Below are 9644 nucleotides of genomic sequence, written 5' to 3'. Positions count from 1 at the left end.
AAGGCTTTAAACAAATTTAGATCACATTTTTTATTCTCTCTTATACACTGAATGAATTCTGGGGGCTCTGCAGAATCACAAAGACCAGAGCAGAACACAGGAATGTGCTAGGTCCAGATTTGCCAGATCATTACCTGAATTTTCACCTGCAGGACCCGGTGCAGGAGTGGGGCGAAGAGGAGGAGGACGGGGCAGTGTTTGGGATCACGCTACGCAGGGAGCCTGTGCCGACCTCGACCATGGGAGAGCTTCCAATGAGCTTCGTCCAGTACCACACGGTGAAGGTGCGCAGGCTGAAGGCAGCTACCCTGGAGCGTCTGGTTACCCATCTACTGGACCCTGAGAAAAGGGAGTCCGACTTCATCCAAGTGTTCCTCTCCACCTACAGGGCCTTCGCCTCCACCAGCACCCTCATTGAGCTGCTGTTTCAGAGGTGAGATTTTGTAGACTTGTGTTAACAGAAAGCATGAGGGTGCAGTCAGCTGGTGTGTAAGCCCGTATATGAGATCATTTTGCTTCTTGATTTAACATGTATAAATGTACACAGCTGGAGTCAGGTGAAGGCCTTAATTTTTTGTGAAATGGACCATTTGAAAGACGAAACCAGTTAAGCCCTAATCATCGCTCCTTATCAGAAGCCACACAGATAAGAAGGCTTTAATAATTTCCTTCTAACTTATTGACATTTATTTATTATTCCACTTTGTGCTGCTTTTAAAAAGGTCATCACTGCTTACAAATGAAAGTGGAGCGCATGCGTAATAACCAGGTTTACAACATGCCCAGTGCACAAATCAATTTCCAAAGGACAGAGCAGTTTAACAGCCTGTTTACATCGCCTCAGCAGGTTTCTATGACAGGTATTATCGTCATGAACTAAACAAAGCAGTCTCGAGCTTTATTCCATTGTGAAACGATCATGGCTACACCCTCCACACCCAGCAAGTATTTACAGTTACCTTATTGATTTTGCCTCAGGAAATACCTTCAGGAATCTTTTGCAAAGTACATATTTCGGAGTTGTGTATACACCAATGTGTTAGGATGATAATAGAAATTATTCTGTTCTCCTCCTAATTTCTATTAGGAGGAGAATAGGATGTTCTAAAGTTATAAAACAAACACAGCTCAAAGAAACTTTGATGTCTCTTTTCTTTCTAACTCAACTTTGCTAATTGCATCATGTATGGATCTGTGACCACTATTGTGGAGTTCATATATTATTTGTCAAACAGTCGCCCTCATGACTGCAGTGCTGGTGGCAAAAGATTTCCTGGGGAAATTTCTTAGAAGCGATCACCATCAGAACAAACTCTGAATTATGTTTTCCGTCTTTTGCCTTACAGGATTTTGTACAGGATGTGGCCTTTTGCTGCTGTTGTAAAACTTCTTAAAGAATTATATTTTAACTGCATAAGTTGGGTTGAATTAATTTACCCAGCTTACACAGTCTTTGACTTGCTCCTGTGCCGTGACCACTAAGGTTCTTAAAGTTCTGTTTTGTTCCCTGCTTTCATGCAATAAAGGCACAGGATCCTGTTATAAAACTTCCTGCACATGCGACAACGTGGCACCATTCTCCAGTTTTACTGCACGCATATCATTATTAAACACCATGGGGGGCATTTATCTGTTTACACTCTGTAACAAGGACACGGTGTGTCTGCAGGGAGTTAGAGTGTTGCAGGACATTTCCACAGGATGAACAGTTGTTAAGCTGCAACCCTGGGACTTTCCTTATTTACAAGATTTATTCTGTCATCATTCGCTCACTATGTTGTCCTTTTCTGTGGTGATAATACATAATCGTGTCTCCCTTGCCGATTACAGAAATGACTCGGTCACAAACCTGGATAACTCAGTGAACGCGAACAGGTGAGTACAAAAAACAGTTACAAGTTTGTTTGTTTTTTAGTTAATCTGTTGTAAATTATGCATGTGTTCCTCAGATATCATCAAGTCTCATGTAAACTAACCTTGTGGAGTAAAATTAACAATCAATCAGTAATCGTCATCTCCCATGAATCTCCTTTAGTACCTTGGTCCCAGTGATCCGGCTTTGGTTAGAGGAATACAGCGAAGACTTCAATGAGCCCCCTCAGTACCAGGCTCTCCGGACTTTGTGTGTCCACATGCAACATCGGCTCTGCTTCAGATGTTTGGTTCATCATGCAGAGGGCCTGCTCAAGAGGTTCCAGGAACAAGGTAAAAAAAACAAAAAAACGGATACATAATGTCAGGCTAGGATAGATTTAACACATGTGTGAATCAGTTTTTATCAGAAGAATTTAGTATAACCTGATGTTCAAGACCTTATATCAACAATAAATCATTTAATTTACAGGTCCAGATTAAGCTAATTACTTCTAATAATCTAATCTTGGCTATTTATCTAAAAGAAGGAAGCTACCTGTGAGATACTTGTTTCAATGACCTCATTGGTCTGTTGATTTTTACAAGCTCATTTTTGCAGCATCTGAAACAGTTCTCCTTATTTACAAATACCGCCGCGGGTTCACGAGTGTTTTCCTTCACGTGTGCATTGAGCTGCACGTTTTAATGTCATTTATGATTTGGCGTATTTGACAGATTGCGGCCAGCCTGCGTCAGAGCACAGCAGTGAATCACTGCAGCAGGTAGATGAAGCCGAGATGTCCACTAAGAATGAAGACAAATACAACTTTATGGACTTCCCCGTGAGGGAAGTGGCTGAGCAGCTGACCAGACTGGACGCTGTAGGTTTCGTTTTTATAAAAAATTGAAGTTCTGTGTTTCTCGGTTGATTGTGGGAGGGTGTTTTTTTTTTTTCTCATTAATTTTTTCCTGTCTTATGACAATTTTTTCCCCCAGGACCTGTTTGTCAAAGTGGAGCCCTTCCACTGCCTGGGCTGCGTCTGGTCCCAACGTGACAAAAAAGAAAACCGAAACCTGGCACCAACGGTCCGCGCCACCATCTCCCAGTTTAACGCTGTCACCAACAGTGTCATCACCTCACTCCTCTGCACATCCCCGCACCTCCCTTCCACTTCCTCCCCTGGCTTGTCACCTTCTTTGTCCTCTAACTTCCTGTACCCCTCCTCTGCTCCGAGCTCACCTTGCATCTTGCGCACCAGCCCCTGTCACAGAGCACGCGTCATCGAGAGGTGGATCGCTGTTGCACAGGTTTGCATCACAAAATATTTAGAGATTAACAAAAAGTTTCCATCGAAAAACAAAATGAGGACACAAGAAAGACACGAACAATCTTATTGTATCTGTGCAGGAGAGCAGAGAGCTGAAGAACTTCTCTTCTTTAAGGGCCATCCTTTCAGCCCTGCAATCCAACGCTGTGTATCGCCTCAAAAAGACATGGGCTGCTGTCAGCAGGTCAGCAAATATTTCATTTATATTACAGGGTTGTTTCACTCAAAAGAAGAATATACTACTGCAGGAAAAAGAAACGATCTTTATGTAATAAATATTTTGGGTTTTCAGGGAAAGCATGGCCACCTTTGACCACCTTTGTGAGACTTTTCCTGATGAGAACTGTGTGCTGACCAACAGGGAGATCCTGGTGGAGGTAACTACATGTATTTTCTACACATACACATGTGGGAGAACGTGGACTGAAGATGAGAGAAGAAAGCTGTTATTAGTACCAAGTGTTCTTGAAATAGGCAGAACTGTACTGCCTTCGGGGTATCTGTATCTTTAGCTCAGTCCTCAGAGAATCAAGGAATACAATAATGAATGCACTGCAGGAAGACATTACCAGGATTCTTCCTGGAATGTACAACAAGAGCCTTGTTTGACTTCTCATAAAACCTGCTTTACTTGTATATGTGCCTCTTGGGTCTGTAATTACAGCTGGATGATGATAAATGTAAACTGTGGTAAATTAAAACCTGACAAACAAACATGGACAGAGAAACACCTTTTAAAAACTAGCCTAGAGAGTGTACTGCTACTTAAAATTCCAGCCACGAATACCAATACAGTCACATGAATTCTCACACAGCTCCGTGATCACATTTTCAAACTAAAATGTTTCAAAGGGAGGTCCTTAATCATTTCATAGAGAAGCTTCATAGAGAAGTCCTGTCAAGTGGCCTGTTATTGTTCATTAATTACTTTCTCCTTTTTGATGGTTGAGTCACATATTCTTCTGAATTTAATTCACAAGTCTAAAGGTGTGTCCAGTTCACTTACCACTTTGCTTTTTGTTCTGAGAGCCTTTCCCCGTGGAAAGAAACTGATACGAGTGTGTATTCAATGATACTGCTTTTATCAGTGACAAAGAGAAGCCCATTGTTCTTAGCTGACACTAATAAAACTGCAAATAAAAGTTACTCCCTGGGCATTTGTCCTACTCAGTGGTTATTAATATGTTGAGTGCACATGTCTAACACTCGTTTGCAAGTTTTAAACACATTTGCTCTTCAGAAGTACCCTCCCACAGCACCCTGTTAGGAGGCCCTCAACCCTGACAGGAAGAATTATATAACATGCCTACTTTGTTTTCATCTCACATTACAAACCTGAATTTCCATTTTCCTGCAGGATGGGACTCACCCACACAGCAGCGGCATGCCGGCTGATAAATCACCCCGGCTCTGCTCGGAGTCCAGGCAGATGGTAAGAGGATACTCATCATCATTTCTGGTTCCTCAATTTTAGATTTCACCTAAAAAAAAAAAAGTGAATCTGTCAACTAAGCAGGCTGGTAAAACTAAAAGAAAGAGGTCTGTTTTTCCCCCCATCATCAATTTAGCTTCCTTAAATATCACTTGTTCTCAATTTTAGTTCCCTGCTCAGTTTCTAGATATGTTGCTAAGTTCCACTTCTTGTTTAATAGAAATATATTTAATGGAAATTTTAAATGCACTGACAGCTCACACAAATGTTTGCATGTATGGAAAGATGCATACACCCAAGATGTGTGTGTAGCATTTCCCACGTCCGTTTGTTTACTCAGTCTGGGTGTGGCTGTGTGTAAAATGTTTTATACCCCCATAGTCATGATGTCTATATACTGAGATGCTCTTCTCTCTGCTGTTTTGTGTCTGTGCCTGCTTACGTATTAAATATCATTTTCCCTGGTTTCCTTCTGCTCTGCTCACGACTGTCTTAAAATCTCACTAGTTTTTTTTCTGCTCATTTTGCGGGGATGTTCTCAGTCTTAAATAATGGATTTGGCTTTTTTGTGCTTAGAACTACAGCAGTGGTGTGGTACCATACCTGGGCACTTACCTGACAGTCCTCACCATGCTGGACACAGCGTTGAACGACACAGTGGACGTGAGTTCTTTATTTGTTTGCCTTTATGGCACTTCAGTGGATCTATTATCCAATATAACTCAGGTTGTTTATTTTTCCCTCTTTTGTTCACAGGGTGGCCTCATAAACTTTGAGAAACGCAGACGGGTAGGTGTCGCCTCCTAGTGGTGTCTTGCATAAATTACTGACAGATTTCTATATGCCGCCTTGTTCTTTCTGTTCTATATTTTAACCTCTGCTGTATTTTATTGTTTCCTTTATAGGAATTTGAGATTCTCTCTCAGATTAGGCAGCTTCAAGCTTCTTGTTCCCACTACAGTTTTCCAGTCAACCCTCGTATCGCCGCCTGGCTGCAGACGCACACGCTGCTCACAGACCAGGAGAGGTGAGAATCACATAAAACCCCTTCATATACATTATGAAGTAGGTTTTGGTGAAGTCCATCATGCCTTGTTTTATTTGTTTTTGTCTGTTGTAGCTATGAACTGTCTCGTGGACTGGAGCCTCCAGCTGACCTCTGCCCCAGCTCTCCCAACACATGGAGCAGTTATCTGCTCACAAGGAAGCTCGCCGCGTAAGTTTAAAGTCTGTCAGTTTATTTTTAGGTGCTTTAGAGGTTACAATTTTAGTTAATTGAACATTATTTAGTTAAGGTGGGTGTTCATTTCTGACTCCATAACTTTCGAATGTCATCCTTATTTATCTTACACACGACCAGTCAGTCGCTTTAATGCCTCTCTCTGTAAAACAGCTTTCTTCCGATTGGCTGTTCCTCTTAAATAGAAGGTTTAAAAAAAAAGCAGGTGGAGGAGGCTTCATGGGAGCCAAGAGCAGAACAAGAGATCTGAGCATGTAGATCAGTCTGCAGTCTGAGATTTTGCCTCACAGAGATCACTTGTATATACTTTGGCCTCATGATTTGAAGTGTTGGTCATGTTTAACATGAGTATCCACTTTTGCTACACTATAAATATGACACAAAATTAGGAAAATCATAATAGCCACTCTTTAAATTCTGTTTATAGCTTTTTGAGTCAGTTGAATGAAAGCTGTAAGTGTTAAAGTGCTCAGAAGTGCTCAACTCAAATTGCATTTGCAGGTTGAGAACATCTGTCGACACTCCCGTCAGGAAGACCCACGCTGACCAGATCAGTGTGTCGTCTTCTGGCTCGAGCGGTTCAGACATGGAGGACCTGTCTGTGCCTCAGCTCTCCCCCCTCAGACTCAAACTAAAGGTATGAAACCTCCACACTCCTGTATATAGTCAGACAGTATAACGGTTACCGGGGACAAATGTTGTATTCATATTCTTTCCTCGTCTCTCTCCCCCTCAGTCGTTCTCGGGCTCCCTTCACAACGTCACAGAAGGCACCTCCTCCGGGTCCTCCTCCCCATCCCTGTCTAGATCCTCCTGCAGCTCCTCACATCCAGACCTCACATCCCCCTCCCTGGTGCTAAACCCAGACCTATCGTCCTCATCATCATCCAGCTGCTCTCCTCGGGCGCTGCCTGTTTACAACAAACAGGTTGCTGACTCGTGTATCATCAGAGTCAGTGTGGAGTGTGTCAGCAATGGAAACGTCTATAAGAGCATAGTGGTACGTCTGGTGATCTGGTATATCTGCTCTTTAAAGGTCAGCTAGAATGTTTTTGGCAAACTTTGTTCTAAAATAGGAAACTAGAAGAGTAGTGTCGGGATTACATGATGAACTTTCTTGTCCCCCTTTGTGTTGACGGAAAAAGTTAGGTGTGTTTTTAGCTTCCTTTTAAGGTGACAGTTCAGCGCAACGTTCAAATTTCAAATGCATCAATGCAGATGTGAAGTGTTGACTCTGTTATTTCCTCTCCAGCTGACCAGTCAGGAGCACACACCTCAGGTGATTCAGAGAGCTCTTGAAAAGCACAACATGGAGGACTTCAGTTGCAGTGACTTCGGCCTCTACCAGGTGCTCAAAAATGGAAAAGGTGAATATCTCTGCTTCACACTTCAATTCAAACAGTCTGAACATTTGAGTGCTGGTGTAACCTGCTCAGAACAGAATGAACCTTTATCAGTGAGGACTCCCAAACTGTGTGTCTCCTCTGCTTTTAGCTGTTTGCAAAAACACAAGAGTATGTTCTAAAAAGTAAATAAATCATGAAATGTGACCTTAAACTGTGCACTGCATTAACTAGATAAACGATATACCAATATTTAATCTCTGAAAGCAGGATAAGATTTTCACTTGTGCAATGATATGTTTCACCATCAGTCTGCAGCTTTCCATAAATTAAAATGCAAATCAGCCTCAGCACAAGATGACATATATATATTCTAACTCCTGCTCTTGTAATATTTTAATAGCTTTTAATTTCTTAAATAGACTTGAAGGGCAGACATTATTGGAAATTTGTTTCTGCATTAGTCTTGCAAATGGAGAAAACTAAATGGTACTTTACTTCTCTTCTTGCCACAGAGCTCCAGATACCCGACAAAGCCAACGTGTTTTATGCAATGTGCCCCACTGCCAACTATGACTTTGTCCTGCGCCAGCGCTGGAGGAGCCACGGGAGAAATTTTGGCTCTTCAACCAGCCCTGGAGCTCTGCCCAGGTGCCGCCGTGGAAGGTGAAAAGTATTTGGTCTGAATGAAAGGATCGAAGGACACTTTTTTTAGAGCGAGAGTGGAGCTGTTCATCTGCACCAACCACTTCAAGACACATCTGTGGCTGTTTGCATCTACTCATCAAGATGAGATTGTTACTATGTAGCAGCAGACGAGAGCAGAGATTCCCAGACTTCGACTGAAACATAACCCGGAGAAGTTCTCATCGAAGCTTAATATTCATCAGGAGCAGCACTGGAACAAAAGCGATCCCGTGCTCCTTGAAAAAGTTTGAAGGAAATGTTCAGATATACATAAGACTGAATGCAAAGAATAACCTGAGTAACAAAAAGTGCAATCTCACCAAGGATTGGTGCCACGAAGAAGTCTTCAGCTTTCACCGCAGGAGATAACACATATCAGGATCAGCTGGTCTTACAAAGCAGTCCTGTGTCATGACCCAAAATTAACTTGCTGTGTGGCTTCTGTCTGCGACCAGTTTAGCACACATGACACTTTTCTCTCAGCCTGTTCGGCTGCGTGAGCAACAGGGGCTGCTGTCTTTCACAAACCCGGCAGAACAAATGGAAGAACAGTGAGTCAGGATGATTAAATATGAGATGTTCGCTCTCAGATGATGAGCACAGATTCCCAAATAGATCGAGGTTGAATTTTACTCATGCTGAGTGCATTGGATGGAGTGAAGCTCTGTTTAGACCAACACCTACTGACCCTGATGTGGACGTGTCTGCAACAAGTATTCATTTGTTTTGTAGTAAATGATTTCAATATTTTAATGTAACTTAATGAAATCTTGTCATTTAAAATTATTTATAGTGTTTCAGTATTCAGCTTTTAGAGCTACGGTGATGTAGTAAAAACGTGTCTGTATGTTTTTTCATGTTTTCTAGTCTTTGATGAAGTGCTGTAGAAATCATGTTAACATTTAGTTCTCATAAGCTCAACTCAGTTTTGCATCTGTTTGATCGAAGAAAGCTATTTCTCTTTTCTTTTTCTATGTTTCTTTTTTAATTTGCTACGGTGAAATGAAGGACTCTTTTTAAGTAAGATAATATGCACATTATGTATGTTTATATAGTCTGTGACCTTGCCTGGATTGTGGCATTTGTTTTAAGTTTTAATGCTTACATGGGACATCACACAGATCATTTTCCCCTACCCAAACTGTTATTCAGGTGCCGCTTATTGTCACTAATGTCTGTAATCTGGGGTAATTATAGACCACCAGGCCTACTATAATAAGTCAGTTTGCATGCATCACTGTGCATGAAATTAATCTGAAAAATGGTTCTCGTATGTGAAAATAAGGATGAACTAGCATGTGAATTAAATTAGCAGGTTAGAGCTACTCTGTGAGGCTAATCCTCCTGAAAACTACCAGCCAGATGTTTTTATGCATCTAAGATGAAAATTTAAGTCAAGTTCAAAAGTGTTCAGTCACTGAACGACATAAAATATTTTTTGTTTTGTTTTTTAGCTTTTGCACACTGGTGGGTTGTTTTTTGCAGGATTTTGCATCACCCATTCATTTTAAAGCTTCTATGATCTAGTTTAAAAAAATCAAGTGAAAAGTTGGTAGCAAAAGGAGTGGCAGCTGCATTAAATGAAGGAAATGAATTAGCAGGTTTTCATCTTTGTTTGTTTTTTTGCACATCAGAAGTTCTGTATGAACATTTTTTAAACACTTTATTTCAACAGATTCTTTATTTAAGTTTCATCTAAGCATTTGCTCATAATAACTGGTGTTAAATGTTTAGTAATAAAATGATTTTTGTCATAGTGA

At 41.2% G+C, this 9644-nt stretch overlaps 1 protein-coding gene across 5 annotated transcripts in view; it reads left to right on the top strand.

Annotated features, from left to right (window-relative positions):
- The window catches only part of LOC120716862 (ral guanine nucleotide dissociation stimulator-like 1), a 23725-nt gene extending 14081 nt beyond the window's left edge, over positions 1-9644 (top strand). For all 5 annotated transcript variants that reach the window (XM_040004529.1, XM_040004528.1, XM_040004531.1 and 2 more), the window contains 16 exons: positions 153-433; positions 1831-1875; positions 2036-2205; positions 2590-2735; positions 2851-3162; positions 3263-3366; positions 3475-3559; positions 4540-4614; positions 5191-5277; positions 5371-5403; positions 5520-5641; positions 5735-5830; positions 6356-6491; positions 6591-6854; positions 7107-7221; positions 7713-9644. In XM_040004529.1, coding sequence (XP_039860463.1) covers positions 153-433; positions 1831-1875; positions 2036-2205; positions 2590-2735; positions 2851-3162; positions 3263-3366; positions 3475-3559; positions 4540-4614; positions 5191-5277; positions 5371-5403; positions 5520-5641; positions 5735-5830; positions 6356-6491; positions 6591-6854; positions 7107-7221; positions 7713-7867 — 2226 coding nt within the window. In that variant the 3' untranslated portion in view covers positions 7868-9644. The remainder of the gene's footprint in view (positions 1-152; positions 434-1830; positions 1876-2035; positions 2206-2589; positions 2736-2850; positions 3163-3262; positions 3367-3474; positions 3560-4539; positions 4615-5190; positions 5278-5370; positions 5404-5519; positions 5642-5734; positions 5831-6355; positions 6492-6590; positions 6855-7106; positions 7222-7712) is intronic.

This window comes from Simochromis diagramma, unplaced genomic scaffold (assembly GCF_900408965.1).
Source record: "Simochromis diagramma unplaced genomic scaffold, fSimDia1.1 OVJJ01000487.1, whole genome shotgun sequence".
In the NCBI taxonomy this organism is placed as follows: domain Eukaryota; kingdom Metazoa; phylum Chordata; class Actinopteri; order Cichliformes; family Cichlidae; genus Simochromis; species Simochromis diagramma.
This window is presented reverse-complemented; position numbering and strand designations above follow the sequence as displayed.